Raw genomic sequence first — 23,116 nt, forward strand, 5'->3', positions numbered from 1 at the left:
CAGAATTTTTCATTTTTAAGAAATAAAATTACACTTGGCATTAATATTTTTATGTGCTACAGTTCCCTAAATTTACCAGTCATCACTAATAAATGGCACATTGAATGGTGCATTTTAACATGTTATGGGTATGTTTTGTAGATGTTATTTAACTTAAAATTTGCAAATCACTTATGATAAATAAATAAAGAAGATACTAAATTTTTCTTTGTATCTTTCAAATTTAAAGATTATATTATCAGTTTTTTCTTATTTTATAGTAAGTAAAATTACTATTGGTTAGTAAAACAATAATGTTTTTAAATGTTATTCCACATTTGCTTTCAGTGATTAGAACTACAGAATTTTTTATGTTTTTCTGTAATGATCAGTGATGCACGTTATTTTACAACTACAAAACTGCTAGATGACAAACAAAAAAATTTAATTAATATGTTTCCAAACCTTATTTATATAAGTTTTATCAATACTGTTTTCATTCGCTCCTACAGCAATTATTACTGAGCAGTGTTGCTATTCTCACACTATCATGTGATGCTTTTGGTGGATGTTTTTAATTTTGCAGATAAATATTCAGAAATAATATTGAAAAATATTTGGATTGTAGTTTTCCTAGTTTACTTAATAAATAATTTTTATGTTTATTTCATTTAAAAAAACTACCTCATAAGATCAGCTGACAAGATGAGAATAGAAGCACTAGTCACTGAAAATTGCTGCACATGCCATTAAGTATATAATTTTAAAAGATTACCTGCACAAATCAGGTGAATACATTTCAAGTGGAACCGTTCTATTTTGGTTTGGTGGCCAAAATTCTCCTGCTGATCCATTAATTTCAGAACAATCATCATCATAGAATGTTGTGTGATTTTTAAAATTCCAGGTATCTAGTTTACCTATTTTATCTAATCTTTCTGTTCCAGTCTCCATATTAAAATAACCATCAAATTCATCTGAACCATTTCTCTAAAATGACAATTAAATTATTTTTAAACTGTATAAAAAATTAAACAATGATGATCTTTTCCATTATCTAACAAGATTTTATTTTTCATAATCATTGATATTTGTTGTTAGCAAACTGTCATATACTATTCCAGACATTATGTTATATTTTACTCTATCAATAGATGGGTTATTAACTGAAGTTATTAACAATCATCTGTATGGTAATAAAAATTAATTGACCTACTGGTTGTGTTGTCACTCAAATGCTCTTCCATTGTACTTGTTTAATATTTTATTAATGTAAGTTTCTCTTTAAACATTTAAAAGATGAATTTATGTTATCAAAATATGGAATTTTTCATAGCCAATAAAAACATGGTTATAGATTTCTTATATGACTCATTATCCTTTAAAGTACCATGATTATATTTTTGTATTGGATTAGATGTTAAAAAATAACAAATTAAAATAGAAGAAATATATTAGACTATTGGTAAAATAATGGTGTAAAAGCATACAAACATCCATGAAAAGTAAAATCTTTATAGATAATTTAAAAGGCTTACTTGAAAGCCATCATGAGCTAAAAATATTACATTAAAGTCAAAAATTAAAAAATCATAGATTAAAATGTATGAACAATCATGACTGTCTGGTCCTAGCAGAACCATAAAATGTATAGCTTATCTCAATGTGCTGATAAGGTGAATTTTATTAATTGTTATATTGTGTAATTAATTCTTAAAAAGTTGAGAATACCTTTCTTAGAGCTTAGAGAAGGTATAATTTCTAGAAATATCAGAAAATCAAATTAATTTTTTTTTTTTAGTTTCTTAAATATTGTTTTCTTTAGTTTTCAATTAGCTGGCCTGTTTCAGTATAGTATTTTTTTTATGTGAAATATTTTATTATTTATTTATTGATCCACCTATCACTAGTCTCCTAGACAAAATAGCCCCATATTTTGAAAACAATTTTACATTAGACAATGATAAATTGCAGACAAAATATTACATTGCCTTCGCTATATTGATAACATCATATTTTTATATAAAGGAAACTTAAGGAAATTTCATGTTTTTCTTGTTGTTGACAAAGCATCCTTATGCTTATATGAACACTAAAAATCATAAAATTAGAAAATCTGACAGGTAAGTTAAAATATTTAACCAAAATAGAATGAGGTTTTATAGAATATATCCACATCATTACAAAATAAAGCAAAGTATACCAATTATAAGTAGTCAAATATACCTATGGCTTTCTTACTTAATTTTTACTGACTTATTAGCAGTATCATTTAATCATCTCCGATGCAGAGTAATCAGAAGTATAATATGATAATAATATAATAATACATTAGTAGAATTTAAAAAAAAAAAATTCTGTTGTAGGCAGCTTTTGGTATTAATAATTATTATAAGCTTTTATTTAACTTGCTTTAGTTATAATCAAATCTTGCAATTGCTATATCTTTTGATCTATCGTATGAAAATCAATGAAATTTGATTCACGTTTGTAACTTCGATGACAATACAATGCTACAATGTCGGCATTTTGATATGACCCAACCCCACACCCCACGTGCTACCCCTATGCTAAATTCATGCATGTTGCTTAAAATTTTTCTTTCCCATCAACTATCGTTTGAAAATCAATGAAATTTGATATACGTATGTAACTTCAATGTGTAAAAATAAATATTTTTACTTTTTTTTTGTCTTAATAAACAAACAAAGGTTTTATTTAACTCGCTTTAGGAATAATCAAATCTTGCAACTGCTATATCTTTTGATCTATTGTATGAAAATCAATGAAATTTGGTACACGTATGTAATTTTGATGACAATACAGCACTACGGTGAATTTAATATAACCTAACTACATGCCCCCACATGCTACCCCTATGCTAAATTCATGCATTTAGTTGAAAATTTTCATTTCTCATGAACTATTGTATGAAAATGATTGAAATTTGGTACATGTATGAACTTCGATGTGTAAAAATAAATATTTTTACTTTTTAGTCTTAATTAACAAACAAACTTGAACAAACAATAATATTCAGATATAAATATTATTAAGAATATTTTTGGTAATTACCAAAAATAATCGCAGCTACAGCTTTATTTAAAAAGAAAGTAGTCAATCGGATTTCGGTGGAAAATGGGCCGATATAGAGTTTAACATAGATTCAAAACAGTCTATTAATTTTAATAAATGGTTATATTTTTATTTATTTTATAAATATATAACCAAACTTAACGTACACTCGCTTCACTCGCTAACACGTACCATATTTTTTTTCTTTATATAAAAAGTTTATTGTTCATTAAGTCTAAAAAGTTTTATTTAACTAATATTAATATTAACATTAATAAAAAAAGGAACCAAATTAGAAAAACCCTGTAGAAAGTAAAAAATAAGAATTAAATCAAATTGAGAATTTAAAACACAAAAAATATAAAATATTAATAAATATAAAAATGCACTGAAAAGTAAAAAATAAATTATATAAATATCTAATAAATAATTAATAAATATAAATAAATGTAATAATTATTACATTTTAAAATTAAAAGTAATGAAAATATTTAGTTAAATAAACGTGTGGCGCAGTTTTTGTAACAATGTTTTCGAATAAGTATTTATAGACATTTTCTGTATTTTAAAATATATTTTTTGTTTAATGAGGTTGTTTAGTATATGAATATACTTTATTTACCTATAATTAAATAACTCAAGTTTTTAATTCTTTGATGGTTCAAATTTGCACTGAGATGACCTTTAAGGGTTAATAAGATTAAAATAAAAATTTAATTTAGAAATCTTGCACAAAGTTATTACATTTTGACGGTAATCTGAAAAATTATTAATTATTATCATTATTATAATTGTAATCGTAATTATGAATTCATTAAATAAAAATTCATAATTAATTAAAATGAAACTTTTAGCGGAAAGAGTGCATTCAATTTGGCTTAGATTACAAGCAGAATTCGAAGATGAACTTCAACTATGTGAGAACACGTATAAAGAAAGCGATTGGGTGCATTTTCCCATATTGTTACTTGTAGCTAGTCAGTCTCAACTGGAGAGGTTCCAGCAGTCCTTTCTGCCTCCTTGCATTGTTATTGAAAATGAAAATGAAGATTAATTGTTGTAAAAATAAATGTTGTGTTGTTTTAAATAAATTATAAAAACTGCGCCACCCTTTTATTTAACTAAATATTTTCATTACTTTTAATTTTAAAATTTAATAATTATTACATTTATTTATTGGTTATTTATTAGATATTTATATAATTTATCTTTTACTTTTCAGTGCATTTTTATATTTTTTTGTTTATAATTCTCAATTTGATTTAATTCTTATTTTTTACTTTTTAGAGGGTTTTTCTAATTTGTTTCCTTTTTTTATTAATCTTAATATTAACTTAATATCAGTTAAATAAAAGCTTTTTTAAAAAATAATTTTTTATATATAATCATTACAAATTAAGTTAGAATGTTAACAAATAAAACAAAAACAGATGACAAATTTTATTTAAACAGTTAATTAAAATTTCTTAAATATAACACTGTACTGTGATTCAGACAATGCACAGAATTGTCAATACATTTGCCATTTATTTAAATATTCATCAAATCTTACTTCTGTGTTTGCTTCACTAAATAAAATCACTAAATATTACTAAAGTAAACTTAAATACTATGAAAATTGACGTAAATGTTTTTATACCAACATAGAGGTAAAAGTTCTATTTTAATATATAATTATATATACAGTAAAAATTTATACAAACACTCTTCCTACATTAGCATTTCAAATAAAACTTGTATAAAAAACCCAGTTCACTCTCTACTTCTATAGATGTTTAAGTTTTATTTATCATGTAAACAATAGTGAAATTTTTTTGTTAGACGAATTAACTACACCATAGACATATTGTAGATATAATGTTAACTAAGGTTGAAACGTGTACTTCTAATGAAACAATAGTTTTTAAAATTGGGTTGTGCATTTTGTTTTATAAAATATCTTTGGTAAAAATTTGTATTTATATTTTTTATAATTGATCCTGTCACATTTATCAGTTTTTATTGAGGTTATTATGATAAAAAGTTATTTTAGTTAATAAATAACACAGTTACTAATAAATAACAGTTAAAACCTACCGTATAAAACCATCCAAATTTATCAAAAGGTATTTCAACTCCTTTAAATGCAGGCATTTTTCGAGCAAGATTAAGTAATGTGTCGCTATAACCTTCAAACAATAGTTCATTGACTGTTTTTGTTATTGACATTTTTTGTCCTGTAGATGTTAAACCAAGCGATAAAGATTTTTTTAATATATAATGCCAGTTTCTCACTGTAAATGCTGCAGTCTGAAAAGAATAATAACTTTATATAGTAGAATATTCTATGAAAATGATTAAATTAGATTAAAAATTTTTAAATTTTGATTAATCAGTATAAAAATTTTCCTTGTTTTTTTTTTTTTTAATTTAGGAGTTTTACACAAAAAATATGCATTATTTGTTACTTTACACCATCCGGCTCCAACTTTATTATGACTATTATACATAAAAAACAGCTGAAGTACAAAATAGCTCTAGTCAGAGTTTCTTTTTCCAAAAATAATGATGTCCATTTTAATCAATCACTGTGATTAATCAGCTATGTTTTAGTTGACTTGGCTTGTTGATGTGCTACAGTACATATGGCCAGTGAAGAAGGCAATGGGAAACCTCGCCATCCTTCACTTTACTCAGTAAGCCCTTAGCCTGGGATGCTTGTTACTCTTTAGAATAACTATATCACTTCAGGGAGTGACTTGTGATCCATGTCAGGCCTCATGTGACTGTAATAATTATTACATTTTACTTATTCTTCTCCTTTCATATTATTGTCTAATTCTCTGAAATGGCTATCCCATTCCTAGATTGACTTTGGTATAACTATTATTTATTGTTTTATAGTTGAAGCTAGGTATAACAGTACTTGTTGGGTTATAGTTATAGTTATCTTCTGTGGTTGCAATTTCCCCTCTTCCAGTTACAGATTTATTCAGAAATGTATAATAAAAGGCAGTTTTGTGTTGTTATCTTTACAGATCCTTAGGTTGTAAATAATAGTGACAATAAAATCATACATATGTTCTTAGCACACATTCTTGTTACACGTTGTGCAGTAGGATGTAAAGACATTTAAAAAGTATTTGTAAAAATTAGTTAATTTATATTTCATACACTTTAATGATTGAATAGGGTTTTGAAGATGACTTTGGACTTTGATTTTGATACATAACTCTATTCACCTACAATTATATTCATAATGATCTAACCATTTTATCTAACAGCTTCTACTCTATCTGGATATCCTGATCTAGTAACAGCTGCCCTGTATTGTAACTACAATACTATTTTGAAGATCCTACAAATTGTTAAAAGTATATGAAAAAGAATGTATGGGATTTACTCTGGTACAGAAGCACAAATTTTTCTATGAGGTTATGAAAACTGGAAGATGAGAAATATCAAGAATATCAAGTAGATCGGCACTACTGAAAAATAGTGGTTCAGAATGGCAAAGAAGAATGTTTTTGCCTTTCAATATAATTTGGTAGTTTATTGCTAGGTTAGATCTGTTGCATTTTAATTTTGTAGATCCTTGATGTTATCTTCTGATAAAACATTCTGTAATTGGGTTTCAGTTAACAAAATATCATGAATAAGCAACCCAGGGATATAAATTAGCTACAGGTATACTCGCTATACAAAACGTCATATAAATTAGTCAGCTGAAGAAAACATTTTAAAAATCAAATAAGTCACGTAAAGTGATTGTCAATTGAATATGAAATTACTGAGAGATGTGATAAAGTTTGACGAAGACAGTAGTATATAGTGAATGAGTTATTCATCTCAACAGACTGAACATACTCGAAATAATAATTTATTTGCATTTTCACAACATAAATTGTAAAATGAAGCCTTTTGTGCACACAAATGAGCATGCGTAATTTAATGTTTTTATTAATGTTAAAGAGATTTAAGCAGCATTTCGCAAAAGAAAAATATTTCATCTTTAAAGTAATTGATAAAAATATGTAACATTTTGTAAATATTAAAAAACAAAAGTAAGTTGGATAAGCCATAATTTTGTTACTAATTACTAGTATTAGATTTTGAGTCATATTTAAATAATTGTTTAATGAGATCAAATTTAAGTTTTTTCAGACAAATTGCAGCAGATTAAATGAGTCATTTTTGAATGTACTAAAGAAGCTGCAGTAAATTCCTTATGCTCAAGAGAAATTTCCATATATTCTTCTTTTAAGTGGAAATCCTTTTTTTAAAGTACTTACGGGTAGAAGTTGTGTGATTATTTTTTGCAAAGATTGTTTTCAATGCATCAAAATGAAATTTAATTTTGACATTTTAGACATAAATGAATAAGATCACAGTTTTTAAAGTATGCGATTATCTTTAATGAAATTTGAAAACCTTTAATATAATCCAAAAATTAAATTCTTATCAATCTGTTGGAAAATCCCTGTCTCTGAGAAGAAAAAAACATATAAAAGTTAATTAGATTAAAGGATTCAAATTCTTTTAGTCTTCTGATTTTTATCTCATAAGCTCAAAGCTTATACATGGCAATATGGAATGGTTATTTTGTATTATATAAAAAATACAATGCCTGAATAGGATTTGAACCTGAAATGTTCTGGATGGAATGGTTATTTTGTATTATATAAAAAATACAATGCCTGAATAGGATTTGAACCTGAAATGTTCTGGATGGAAATGTGAGATATTTTCACTCCATTGTGGTGGTTAGCAAGAATTAATTTATTTCTTTTGATGTCTGGTCAGTTTTGGTAGTTTAATGAGTAATTTTTTTTTGTAATCAAGGCACCATCCAAAACAGCATAGTGTTTTATTTTTTAATTTTTAAATTATGTTTATTCTTTGATAAAAAAAATAAGTAAATAAACTATTGATGTAAACATAACAGTAATTTCAAGGAATTAATTACATTATCATTTGGGAAAGGGTTAAATTTTATATTTTATATAAATGACAACAAAGGTTCAGCATTATCAATGCCAGATTTGTTGATCATCATCCTCTTTTGATTACTTTTGCAGTTTTATATTTATCGTTTATATCGCATTTTTATTACATTTTTTAGTTTGGTGGAAAACATTTATGGAATTTTCTTTTTGGTATTACAATTTGAGATAAAACTTTTAACATACATAAACTGTTAATAATCAATTCTTTAATGTTAAGTGATCAGTTAAATTTGTACCAAATTTATTTAAAATAAAGTTTTAAAAATCATTTTACCACTTTTGCACCCATCTTCAATAACTGGCTCTGCTTTTCTCAGTGTTGTCGGTTGAATGTTTTGCTGGTGATGTTTTTTGAGTTGGATTGAAAAGTTATGTGTATCTTTTAATGTTCAAGAATGTTCAGAAAGGGGTTTTTGTTTTGTGAGTTGACTAATTTTTGTTAATAGTTTTGGCAAATGTAACTCTTTGTTTCTAATGAGGACTTTTAAAAATCACTGTATCTTTGTTTGAAGGTAGGTCCATTGGTTCAGGGTGGAGCATTTTTCTATCAAAATAGTTTAGTTAATATGTTTCCAGTCCATTATGATCTTGTGTAATGGTTTGTTTTTTTTAATTCTGAAAGATATATTGAATCCAGCATTTTATTTTCCCATCTAGCATTATAGGCGTAGAAGGGAAAGTATTGTAATCTGTCCAATTTGGTCATATGTGATTTTCACTGGATCTTGACATTTTGATACCTAAGAAACCCAAAAAAACCAAAAACCGGATGGAAATTTTCTGCATGTTAATACAGATTTTCTGCATGTTAATTTTCTGCATATGTACGTGTGTTCAGTGTTGGCCTCTAAATCACCTTAATCTCTAGAACTACTGAGTGATTTTGACCAAACTTGGTCAGATTACTTCTATATATGGCGTATTGATGCCATTAAATTTTCAACTTAAAAGGTCAAGGGAGTGAGGCTGTAGAAGGTACAGCCTCAATATCTTGAGATTTTGTCTAGTTAAGATCATATTTTTCTAGATACATTTGTTAAGAATTAAAACATAACAACATTTACAAATGAATTTTTTTTCAAAATCACACCCCAACACCAAAAAATGCTGTTATAGTCACCTGCTATGCTGTGATGTCACAGGTGAGCGGTAGAGTTTAGTAAATTAGTAATATTTTAAATGTAAAAAAGTAACATGGTCTGGCTGGGTCTTGAACTTGATTGCACAATCAACTCAGTCCCTGGCTACACCAGTCTGCCAACCGTGCAAGCGAAATCTGTTCTATGCAAGTTGTGAAATTATATTAGTTTAGTTTGACCAACACTGCTAGTACCGCCACACCTGCATAAATTAAATACAGGGTGTGCATTTGCTTTACTTAGAATCATTGAATGAAGTAAATGAAAATTTTTTTTTTTTTTAATAATTAAAATTTGATAATTTATTTTAAATTAAGTTGTGTGTGTATGTGTGTGGTGTCTGTCTGTGTGTGTTTGTTTGTGTGTGTGTGTGTGTGTGTGTTTAAATTATCAGGTGCTTTCTGTAATAAGTTAAGCTCACATTAAGATATGGGTTTTATGATGTAGTTTTCATAATGTTTTTTTCTGCCAACCATTGTGCATAAAAATGTCACTTAGGTTTACATTCCCTTTATTTTTAATCGTAGCATTTATTCGCATTACAAGAACAATATATTTGCACGATCTGGCCACTGCCTGTATGACTACCTTTTCAATTGTATTTAAATATTCTTATTTTTTTATGTTTGTAATTTGTTAATTTTATTTTATAAATTAGTCACATACTGATCTGATAAAAGGTATTGTTATATAAGAGTAGAGGAGAGAGAGTTCTTTTATCTTTCTTTTATTGTGTCTAAATGAAATAAAAATCAGGCCATTATAGTATTTGTCATACCTATTGAATATCTAATATTGTGTATTACATAATACCACTACATATTCTTTAGTTTTATTATGAATCATTGCGGAAATGAGTTTATGACTAACCGCCAAATGTTTTGAAACTGTAGGAGATAAGATTTTTTATAAAAGATTAGTGTTAGTAATTAAAATGAATATATATATATATATATATATATATATATATATATATATAACTGACTTGTTATTTCTTAGAACTATGAGAATAAGTTATATACTTATTATTATTAAATATATATATATATTTTTAATTATGTATTTTTCTTGAAATATTACGTAAAATTACTGTATTAAAAAAAATCATTGATTATTTTTATTTTTTAAGAAAATTTATAGTTTTCAGTTTTTTCAAACATATTTATTTTTTACTTGGAAATCTGACTTTTTAGACCTCATAAATCAAGTATACAAAACTGTAAAAATACACATCTGTAAAATTTAATAACTTATTTTTTATATTTAATCATTAAAATTTTTATAATTGCAAGTATTACATAAAATTATGCAAACATTGTCTTTCAGATGTTTACATCATAGACACCCTAGGATAAAAATTGCATTATTCTACAAGCATAGCATAATATAACTGATAAAATACTTCTAAGATAGAAATTTTGTATGTTCTCTCTTTCCTTGGAACACTATCATATAATAGAAAAACTTTATTTCTTTAAAAAAAAAGATTGTATATTTTTTAATAATTTTGCTATTTTTAGTCTAATATGAAAGTATCCCAGTAAAAGGTATACGAGTAAGAAGTTTAATTTACTATTATTTGGAATTATCTGATGACCATAGATCAACCCAAGTGAAAGCATATGTTCTGTTGTTTTTAATTTTTCATCATTTTTAACATTTGATTGTTTTATTATTTTTCAGTTAAAAAAAAAAATAATGGTATTTATTAATTATATCTGTATACTTTTTGAATAATAAGATTTGACTGACAGGCTGGTTAGATAAAGTGAGGGAATAATAAAATGATTTTATGTTGCTTCTTCATTGAGCTGAATCTATTCATTTCAGCATGTCAAGCATACTAAAATGTAGATAATATTTAGCCCCGTGACACCTTATTATTTACCTTCCTCTATTTTGTATATATTTTAAATTGCATTAACTAACTACGGTCAGTTGTCACTAATAAATGCCAACTCATGTATTAAAACTGAAGATAGTGTTGTAAATACTTTAGCGTTATTGTAATTTAATCTACAGCAGCTTACAGTTTCTGTCTGTATATTCAATACTACTAGCTTTTATGCAAATGTATTATGAATGCATTATAAATAAAATTGTTATGAAACTAAATAAATTATTGTGATACTATTACACTACTTTAAAATATTATTTGTTAGCATACGAAAACATCTTACTAAAGAAACGGCATTGAGTGTTGTTACATTGTCACTGAGCTCTCCTACTGAATGTTCTGCATCATAATGCCAGTATCGTATTCTTTTGAAACTTACTGTACCGTTGTTGTTCCACGTTATATTCACTTTTTTATGTTTTTCTCTAAAAGATAAAAAACAGAAAGAGATCATTTTTATTGTATTTAAAGAATTTAGAACATATCTAAAAGTAAAAATATGATATCAAACTTATTTAAAATATTTATCACTTTATATCTGGGAAATTTTTAAAATAAAAATCTAAGATTTTCTGTAGCCATTCCTTGAAAAACAAGATCTAAAACAGTAACTGGGTAAACTTCAGTTTATCTGTTATGTGAAAAACAACAATAAATAGTCTGTTTTTTTATTTTTTCTTAAGGATGTGATACTCAATGGTAAAAATCCTTGATAAAAAAGAATAATAATTTCTATAAAATATGATCCTTTTGGAGTGTCACTGCGGCAGGAATAGATTTAATGTTTAAAAGATTCTCTTGTACCATATTTCCAAGAATTTATAAAAAGAAATCATGTTTTTTATCATTTAATAAAAATGTACACTTTATTTCACTATGCTGATTTTTAAATTAGTTTTAATCCACCTTGAACTGGTATACTTATACAATTCTGCAGATGAACGTATAGTGCATGTGTAACTTCTATTCCTGATATACTGTTTGATAACTACCTGACTCATCTTTTCTGTATGAAATCATGAATACAGCATATGAGGTATTTTTATGTAATAGACCTTTTATAAGCCTCATTACAATTATCTGTGATCAAAATACTGGATAAAAATTGATTATTTTTTATGAAATTTTGATATTGGAGTTGTGAAAAAAGTATTTTTTAAAATAAAACTTAACAGATATGCAGTCTTATTCTTTTCTGGTTCTTTAGACATTATGTTATTTCATAATTATAATTATTGTACACATATATTAAAATTAATAATAAAATCCACTGCTATCAATAAAAAATTACTTGTTCAGAATTTTTCATTGCTCTTTACTCTTTCACCTGTTTCTAAAAAAAAACCCTTGCTGTATAACTTTTTATGTATGGATTTATTTCAAATTGTTTTTCTTTATATTTTAACAACTGTTTTAATTGTTTATTCTGATTATTAGTTAATTTAAATGTATGTCAAAATATAGTACTCAAAACTATAGAATAGAAATTATAGTATATAATTTGATACTTGTCAAAATGTATTCATAGTACATTAATTTACGAGTGGAAACTACTGTTGAAGAATTAAATTCTCATAATTGTTTATTGTCTGTATGATTATTATTATTTCAAAATAAATTCGATTAAATTTAGTTATACAATTTGATAAAAGAAATTATTGATTATTTTATACCTGAACTCTAAAGATGTGTCTGTTTTGAAGGATGAGAGGAACTAATTGAATGAATTAGTTCAAATTATTTAATTATTCCTTTTAAAAAGGAAGACTGGTTTATATTTTTAATAGAATTAGGTATAGTTATTATAAACTTGCAGAAAAACTTGTTACAATTCATTATTGGTTTTCTTCTTATTAATTATTTAATACATCTACTGGAAAATTATTTGTAATATAATTTGTTAACTGGAAAATTTACCGAAATTATTGCTTTCTACACTATTCCTATTCTCTAAGGCAGCGATTTTTGATCGCGTACTACTAAGATGAAAATAATTTGTATAAGTTGTACCCTGTATAATGTAATGTTCATGCGTGCATGTTTGTGTGTTTTATTTATACTACTTCTATGGTGTACCCCCAAGTATCACTTTGCGTTCTTCCTGGGGTATCGTACCCCACTTTGGAGACCACTGCACTAAGGTGACAAAGTTAATAATCTCAGTTTTTCATCTCTTCTAAAGTAATACTAACTAGTTACTTAGGTTACTTCAAAAAATGTAAAACTGTGATTGATTAATTATAAAATAAATATTTGGCTTTTGTTATTAAAAATAATTTTTATTGTCCTTGAAAGTTTAGGATAAAAATTTAAAAAGAAAGATTAATTTTTATTGATTTATCAACTAAATTTTAAGTCTTTATTGAATGTTTTATTTGAGAACAGGTTCCATAATTATTTTATCATCTCAGTGACACTATTAGTGCTGCTGTTTTTTCATTGTGGTTCCTAATGAAATTATTAATGGTTATTTTTTTTAATTAGAAGGATAGTTACTTAGGATGTAGTCAAGAATTGTATCAGTTTTTTAGTATATCAGAGTACTATATTTTTAAAACCATGATTGTCAGTGATTAAAATTATTTAAAACAGCAAAACTGAACCAAAATTAATAATTTTAATGTTTCAGTTGGTAATGCGACAATCTCCAGGAACTGGGCGTATAATTTTCATTTCAGAATCACCTGATAATTCTGCTGGTGATTTTTTTTTCAGCTGAGAAGACACATATTTAGAATGTTATTATAAAGCGTGTTGGATTGAAATTTTACCTGTTCACTTAATTTATCCTTGTTATGTATTTTTGAGCGTTGTATTTTGTAATATTCAAGTATGTTAAGATGTAGGCCTTTTTTTGTACGTGTAGAATATCATGTCGGTGCATTTGTAATTTGTACCTATCAGATGGTGACAAATGTCATTGAAAAGAGCAGCTTCAATTACTGATGAGCACGAGAGTAATTGAAAACATTATGATATAAGTTTTGAAAACATTACATTTATAAAATTTTATTGTTTGCTTATGTTTATAAAATCTGATTGTTTGCAATTAAAAATTCTTTAGTTTTAAATACATCTGTTACATTTTATGGTTTTAGATACATTAACATAGGTATGTTGAATACCTAAGTAGTTGTTAATACCTTTCTGGACCCTGACGTAATATTATATTTATATGCATTGTAAAACCTTTCCCCGATGTAATACTATGTTCTTGAGTTTTGGACTCAGTTTCACTTGTATTCTCTTAAAATATTATTACATAGTTTGCTTTTTTAGTCAATGTTAATATAGAAGAGATATATTTGTTTAAAGACAATTGGTAGAATGGATCCAAATAAATTTGATATCATTACCACAATTGTATTTGTATATTAAAATATTAAGCAATAATGTGTAGTTTTCATTATTATTCTAGAAAATTTAGTACTGCATTTGTTCAGAAGTTATTTTTAGTTTTCAGTATTATTTTTTAAAAACTTGTTGGCTTTTTATCCTGCATCGTGTAAAAAAAATATAAAATATAAACTATGTAAAAAAAAAAAAATGATAATCCTTCCAACACAATTATTATGTAAAACTGATATTAAATAAATATCTGGCAATATAATAAAAATAAGTTGATGTATTAATTTAAATTACATTGCATATTTATAAATTGTAATATAATTATATGAAAATATGTATATATATATATATATATATATATATATATATATATATATATATATATATATACGGAAAGGGGAAAATAATAAATACCTGGTGTGAGAAAATGGTGTGGGACTGATGCTTGTTTATTTTTTATTTGTTTTTATGAGGTAATTATCAGATGTATGTCGCTACGGAATGCTTTCATGCTTTCATGTGTTCATTACTTCTTCATGTAAATCATATTAAAAACTCCCCTCATTATAGTACTTTATGTTACAGCAGCTTTTTAAAAAGATGTCCTTGGGATTTTCCTTAGTTTTTTGTGTGTGATGTTTTGTCTTTTCTTTGTACCTAGGCTTTTACATATTTTTTAAATCTTTGTATATACATATATATATTTTTATAACACATTTTCTTTTCTTGACTTTATTTATTTTGTGTAGACATCAATGAATTAAGTATAGTGTTATATCTATTTATGTATTTTAAATATTTTACAGTGTTGGTATTTTCTATTTGAACTTTAGTTTATTAACTTTGTAAGGGATGAATGTTTATCAATTTAATATAAGTTATACTCCATATCATTATCATAAAGATTCACATAATGATAAGGTAGTAGCTACAGAATTTTATACATTTATGAAATGTAATAATAATGGTCCATCTTAATGGTTTTTCATGTTAAATTATTTCACATCAAACTTAGTTTTTCCTCTTATTTTATGGGTGTACTAATGTGACACTAACTCACTTTTAATTCCTTTTTACCTAGCGCACATAAGTAACTATAACAGTACACTTATTCACTCAGGCTTGTTGAACATAACATTGTGTACAATAGAAAGAGGTTTTATAATAATCTTTTCTTTTTTTTATTACTGTTTTTTAATTGTTCTATTGTTTTATCCTGAATGGATATATGACATGCTTTATGTGTGATTGGTTTTTATACAAATACATTTTTCCTTTGTATTTATTCTTTTATAAAGATAATAAAGACTTTTTGCTGTGAATCGTGATTTTAATATTGAACAGATTAAAATACTTGTAGAATCCCAATATTTTAAATTTTAATTCTGATCCATAACAATCCACTTTAATAATTTTAACGTAAAATTAAAAAAAAAAACTTTATCTGAATCTGAGGTAAATTTAGTTAGCTCTAAATTAATCTTACCCAGATAACTAATATTTTCATCTGTCAAATTCTTTGATTTGTTATCTTAGCAGCCACACTGATGTTATTTTTCTAATTTTATTTATATGGATAACATATCTTTTTCCAAACTTACCTGAATCTGTATGGCCCCATTTCAACAAATGCTGGTTTTTCTGTGTTTAATTTATCTGGATTTGTCCAATTAAAAAAATAAAATTCAATGTACATTGGAACAGGTGTCTCATGCCACACTTCAAAGCTTTTTGAGTTTCGTGATAGGCCCAATTCCTAACAATAAACAGAGTAAGAAAAATTCTAATAACAAAATTACATTATATATTAAACAAGAAAACTTGTTTATTTATATATATATATATATATATATATATATATACACCTGTATATATACACGAGGTGTATGAGGAAAGGAATGAGACTGACTTTTTACTTACCAAAGTTTTTATTTTTTCAAACAACAATATTATCCCCTTCAAAGTAGTTCCCTTGGGCAGCTATACACTGGCGAAGTTGTTGTTCCCACTCCTGGTAGCAGTACTGGAAGGCTTTTAACTGGTCAGTCACAATCTTTTGAATGTTCTCCAGAGTTCCAAAATGACGTCCTTTTAAATCATGTTTCAATTTCGGGAAAAGGAAAAATTTACAAGGACTCATGTCAGGCGAATACGGGGTTGAGGAACCGTAGGAATGCGTTTTAAGGTAAAAAATTCCGTGATGGAAATGGCCGTCTGACACGGGGCATTGTCATGATGAAGCATCCACTTGTCTACAATTTCTGGTCTCACGCGAATCACTCTTTTCCTGAGTCTTTCAAGGACACCTTTGTAACACTTGGTTGACAGTTTGTTCTGGGGGAACAAATTCTTTATGCACGATACCCCTACTGTGAAAAAAGCAAATCCGCACGGTTTTGATCTTTGATTTGCTCATTCGACATTTTTTCGGTTGAGGAGATGACGGAGTGTGCCACTCTTCGCTTTGTTTCAGGGGGTTGTCCTCAAATATCCAGGATTCATCACATGTGATCACACGATTGAAGAATTCTTGGTCATTGTCAATCCTCTCCAGAAGATCAACGCACACGTTTTTTCGATTGTCCTTCTGTTCCGTTGTAAGGTTTTAAATTAAAAAGCGTTTAAATTTAACTGTTCACTCATCTACTTTATTATTAAACGATGGTCTGATCTCACAAGAACCCTCACACGCTCAACGTTTTCGTCAGATTTTGAAGTTGAAGGGCTCCCTGAGTGAGGCTGATCTTCAACGTGTTCTCGGCCTTCCAAAAATGATTTGTGCCGGCGGAAAACTTGTGCTCTTGATAAGCAGTGTTCCCCATAGGCCTGTTTCAACTTTTCAAAGGTTACACTCGCGGATTCCCCAAGTTTAACACAAAACTTAATTGCACAACGTTGCTCTAAATTCCGATGCCCCATTTTAGTTACACACAACAAAAATAAAACTTCACTAATGGCGCTGTCAAAAATAATGTGTTGGCTGAACGGAGTTGAAAATCGTACTGAGCATGTGGAAGAGATGAACAAACCGGTCTATCACAGACGATTTTCTCGTAAAATACACACAATACAAAAAAATACCTAAACAAAAGTTACTCAGATTGTAGAACATCTCATGGTGACCTTGGACTTGACCTTATTTCAAAGTTAACACGATTTTTTCAAATGGAATGACCTATTTTTAACCGCACCAATGAAAAGAGCAAAAACGTCTACATTGGAATATGTGCTCACATTTATGACTTTGGAACTTTTTTGAAGGTCATACGGGTAACATCAGAGAGAAATTTATACAGAGATAGTGTTATACGATTTACACGTTTTTGAACGTCATACAATATTTCTGGGATATTTATATTCCAAGCCATTTATCTCGCAAACTATGGGAAAGAGCATAAAAATTACCATCCCCGTATATCATTATCTGTAATGCTTAGCCTATGACCTCCAAAAACGCTCCAAGGTCATATGTATGACCACATATTTTACTGTAAAATTTTCTGCTCTTTCCATTGGTGGGATCAAAAAAGGTCATTCCATGAAAAAAATCGCGTTAACGTCGAAATAAGGTCAAGGTCAAATCCAAGGTCACCAAGAGGTGTTTCCCTCAATCTGAGTAACTTTTATTTAGCTCATACTTTTGTGTTATGCGTAATTTACGAAAAAATCTGGGGCGATTAAAATAAAACACTACATATATATATATATATATACATACAGGGTCATTCACGGGAACCGGATGTTTTTAAAATAATCATAAAAAATTGAATATTTGCTTTAAAAAAGTTTTATCGGTACTGAAACACTTGTTAAATCAAAGCATTTGTTACTTACTCATGAACGAAAAATTATGTCCGGCAAGTGATGTCCATTTTGGGCAATACGTTGTCGTAGCCTTTCACGGTAACTGGCCTCAATTCTTTGCAGCATGTCTACATCAATCTGGGTGACGTGATGACGAATTGCGATCTTTAGGTCCTCCAATGTACGCGGTTTATTACCGTACACACGCGATTTCAGAAACCTCCACAGAAAAAAATCACAACTACTCAAGTCGGGGGACCGAGGGGTCCAAGGAATGTCGCCGAATCTGGAAACGATCCGTCCCGGAAACAAGTTACGAAGAACAGTCATCGTTGCCTTCGCTGTGTGCGCTGTAACTCCATCCTGCTGGAATAACACATTTTGAAAATCGATTTCCCGGTTTTGGAACTTAGGGATGAAAAACGTATTCAACATCGCAATGTAACGATCAGCTGTTACAGTTACGGCAGCGTCATTTTCTTCAAAAAAATATGGTCCAATAACACCGACTTTTCCTATTGAACACCAGAGCTTGACCTCTATTGAGCTATTGCTCACCTTTGGGCTATGAAGTGGTCTCTCGTGAAGCTGATGTGGGTTTCTTTCTGCCCAATACCGGTAATTCTGTTTGTTGACGAAGCCATTCAGATGAAAATGGGCTTCGTCACTCATTAACAATAACAAAATTTCATTTTCTTCAAAAACGGTAAGCATTTGTCGACAAAATTGTAATCGCTGCGTGAAATCTTGCTCGTTTAACTGCTGCACGACGGCTACCTTGTAAGGATGGAAATGCAAGTCTGTATGCAGAATTCGTATTACCGTACTTGTGCTCATTTGAAGCGCTGCTGAATGCCTCTGAATAGAGCGGCGTGGGCTTCTGACAATGGCTTCCTTTACTCGTTCGATGTTCTCCGGAGTGCAAGCAGTTCGTCGGGGACCCGGTGGTTTTTTCTTCAATATTGAATCGCTTGTTCGAAGGTTGTTTACCCGTCTCAATATTGTGTTACGACAAGGGATACTTGCATTACGATGGATATTAAACTGACGGCGGAAATCTCGCTGAACAGCAGTTACGGATTCGTCATTTCGCACAAAACTGTCATACGCGTACAGGCATTGGTCTAGCGTCCACGGCTCCATCTCAACGACTAAAATGTAAGTGCTATGAACAAAGGAAACGTCAGACACCAGCCACGTGCCCCTTCCACCACGAACGCCCGAGTACAACCCACTTCAAAAACATCCGGTTCCCGTGAATGACCCTGTATATATATGTACATAAACAAGTTTATATACTAGCATCCCTGTGCGGCCTTGCCCGCGCTATATGGTTACTTGCGTTTCCCGTCGCTGTCAGGATGTTTAGCCGGTCCTGGTTTGCTTCTCTCACCCTTCCCGTCTAGCCCGGGGATTCTGCCCCCTGGACTCTATTCTTTAAACTCTTAAATAAAAATTAAAAAAATAAACTTAATAAAAATTAAGCTTGTTCAGTTTATAAAAGCTGTCATGTATTGTAATTTCTTCAGAGCAGCAATTGGTTTTTAGATTACGCTGTTGCGGCAAAAAATATCATTATTATTATTTTGTATCATTAATATTATTATGACGCAAAATTCCTATTACGTATGCTCGCGAAATACATAATGAGAATTTCAAACATAAATTACTCTCACAATATTACCAAATTTTATAAAAATTGATTCAGTAGCAGCAGCATGAAACGACAAAAATTTTAAAAACAACTTCTTTTTTACCCATTAAAATATAAAATTCAAAAAACTGGAAAATGATTTTTAGATATTTATTTGTAGAATATTTGCATGTCCAAATCGAGTGAATATCTTGTTCAGCATAATCAAAAGTGGAAAAAATTTACAATTATTGTTTTAAAGTTTTTAATTTTTTCATTCTTTTCAAGGTCCAAATATAAAAAAATCTAGAAAATTGGTGTTTAGATATTCCCATGAGTACTACGCGCGCGCGCGCGTAGTACTGATATCTTGATTTGTTACAGAGAAATTAAAAAACAATAGTAAAATTTAATGTTACCCCATTTTAACACTTTAAGCTCGTAATTTCAAAAAATGTATGAATTGGTTTTTAGATATATATTCACATGAAAATACACACGTCAAAAATCAAGTTGATATCTTTGTTAGTTTGCTAGAAATTAACAAAAGTCAGGTTTCAAAAAAAAATTGAAAAATCCATTGTAACCCTTTGAACTCGGATTTTCAACAAAAAACATTGTTTTTTAGATATTCAAATGAAGATACATACCAAAAATCAAGTTGATACCTTCATTTTTTACCGAGAAACTAAAAAAAAAATAAGTAAAATTTCATTGTTATTCTAGTTTATTCGTGTATATATATACCCTAGCAGATCCGTCGCGGCTTCGCCCACGCTATTTGGTTAATTGCGTTTCCCGGTCGCGGGGATATTTAGCCGGTAATAACTCGTTTTGCTTGACTTTCCCATCTAGCCAGAGGGCTCTGCCTCTTGACCCCTCAGTGTTCATTAAAATCATGTTTATAAAAATAATAATAATAAATAAAAATTAAAACCTGTTCAATTTATAAAACTCTCAGTGTATTGTAATCTCTTCATAGCAACAGTTTGGTAATTACAGGCCTTAACTTTCGGGTTTACAATGGAATGCCTAAAGCTGAAGCCAGGCGTATACTGTTGAGAGACTGCAAAGATACCTGGAGTGCCTCGCCTACTGGGGAATGGACTCGGCGTATTATATATAATATTGATTCATGGGTGAAGCGTTGCTTCGGGGAGGTGGGATTCTACCTCTCTCAGCTACTAACACGGTATGGAGAGTTCAAATGATACCTGTGTCGATTTGGAAAGCATGCTGCCGGATACACCCGAGCATACCATCTATAAATGTTATAGATGGGATATCATGCCATCTATAACATTAATCGCTAATAACTAATCGCTTCCATGCGAGACAGGAGCTTCGATTAGTTTGGCTTACTCCGGAGAGGACCATGGACTACATTTTGTTCAGTAGGCGGGCCTGAAATGATGTTGAAAAGCTTGCTTCAAGAATACTGATGACAAATACTGATTCTTGGGAGTTGGATCATGAGTAGCTGTGGCTGCATGAGTTGTCTGGTGGTGGTGAAGATTAGCTTCTCATGAAGTCGCCGTCCGTCCGGACTTGGGCTTGGATGGGCGGCGGCGAAGAAGTGTGGGAACATTGGATCGCTTGCGTCTTTCTGCTGAGTAGCGGAAGACGCAAGCGATCCAATGATGATTGTTTGAGAGTTATATTTAGATCTACACCGGTGGGGCAGTCTGCAATGGCTGTTCTTACAGCAGTAGGTAAATCAAGTAACAGAAGATCCAACCGGCGGTCTGGCCTGCCATGCTGAACGTTATGCCGGTAGGTGGGGAGGGCCGTTTGAGTTAAAGGACACGCTCCTGCGTAGTACAATACTTTGCTGTTGGTTCCGCGCAGCGGTATAGGTATTGCGGAGGAAAAGAAGGCCTTAACTTTGAGTAATCGAAGAATGTGGGTTTCAAAATAGTCGGCCGCCATCCATCTTAAAAATATTAATTATGAATGTTTACCAAAACATAAGAACCGGCCAAAATTTATTTTGCCCGGTTCTTATAATTAACCCCACAAACACCATTATAAAGTGTCCGTACTTTGTTCTTTTTTTTTCTTTAATCACTTTTATTTTATATTTTTTAGTCAAGTAACCGGAGGCAGGTGCAACCAGTCGCGTCGCACATATATTAACAGTAGTTACGCAGGTTGAGCCACACTTAAAAATATACACCGTGTCACCCTTTAAAAAATCTAAATTTAAAAAACCCAAAAATAGTTTTTAAATATTTATATGAAGAGTATTTCTAAGCTCCAATCTAGTGAATATCTCGTTTATTATAGTCGGAAATGGGGAAAATTTACAAGTATTGCTCAAATATTTTTTTTTACCTTTCTTCACCGCTTTCAAATTTGAATTTTGAAAAATCTAGAAATTGGTTTTTAAATATTTACCGCAGGTCAGGGCACACTTCGCTTGCCCTATCATCTACTTGGGGGCTTTGCCCACCTGGACGCTCGACGGCTTCATATCCTCATGCTTATACAAAATTAATTTGTGAATTTTAAAGAATTCACAAAAGAAAAGAAATAGAGTGTGGGGAGAGGATACTTTTCTGAACATTTTAGTTTTTATATTTCAAATAGGCTTAAGGAGTGAGTAGTTATATAATTTAATAGTTTTTAGTAGAAATATAATATTTAACGCTAGCCATAACAGGGAGTTGGCTTGAGGAAGCCGTCTACTTCGTGTAGTCTTGTGGGTGTTAGTGTAAGATTGTGTTAGATGCCAACCTGGCCAGCTGCTGCTCCTTACTTTATTCCTATTTGTGCAGAGCGGACCACATGGTGCGCTGAGCTGACTCTCTCCCGACCCTGTGCTGCCTCAGTATACTTTGGCCTCATGATACGTCAGAGTATTACAGTGGTGTTTCGAGTTTACTATTCAGTGCTTTTGAACTAGCCGATCGAGTGTGTGCCTTCCACTAGTATCGAGTTCTGCTGGGTATTAAACTGCAACTACACGCTACCGTCAAATTAAAATTAGACTCATCTTGTATCTCACACAGGAACAAAAAGGCGCACTTTTTGATCGGACGCGCATCCATCTCATCGCGGTGAGAGAGTGGAAACGGCTCCTAGTCGTAAACCCTGTAACAAGCAAGCGGTACCCTCTGGTAGTCCTGCTTGTATTCTTTTCAGAATGAGGGTCGTAATCTGTGAAAGCGTTTACGGATCCAGTAGCGACCCAGAGGTGTGAAGAGCGACAGGAGACTAAAGAAGGTTTCCAGTTACCTGTGGTCCCTACGTGTAG

The 23,116-nt window shown here is 29.7% G+C and overlaps 1 protein-coding gene across 1 annotated transcript in view; it reads right to left on the reverse strand.

Annotated features, from left to right (window-relative positions):
• The window catches only part of LOC142326715 (protein croquemort-like), a 121,347-nt gene that overhangs the window by 17,596 nt on the left and 80,635 nt on the right, over window positions 1–23,116 (reverse strand). The window contains exons 3-6 of the mRNA XM_075369361.1: window positions 16,025–16,179; window positions 11,359–11,500; window positions 5,131–5,343; window positions 755–969 (exon numbers count right to left, since the gene is read on the reverse strand). Of these exons, the coding sequence (XP_075225476.1) occupies window positions 755–969; window positions 5,131–5,343; window positions 11,359–11,500; window positions 16,025–16,179 (725 nt within the window). The remainder of the gene's footprint in view (window positions 1–754; window positions 970–5,130; window positions 5,344–11,358; window positions 11,501–16,024; window positions 16,180–23,116) is intronic.

The sequence above is a fragment of the Lycorma delicatula genome, chromosome 6, assembly GCF_047948215.1.
Source record: "Lycorma delicatula isolate Av1 chromosome 6, ASM4794821v1, whole genome shotgun sequence".
NCBI classification, from domain to species: domain Eukaryota; kingdom Metazoa; phylum Arthropoda; class Insecta; order Hemiptera; family Fulgoridae; genus Lycorma; species Lycorma delicatula.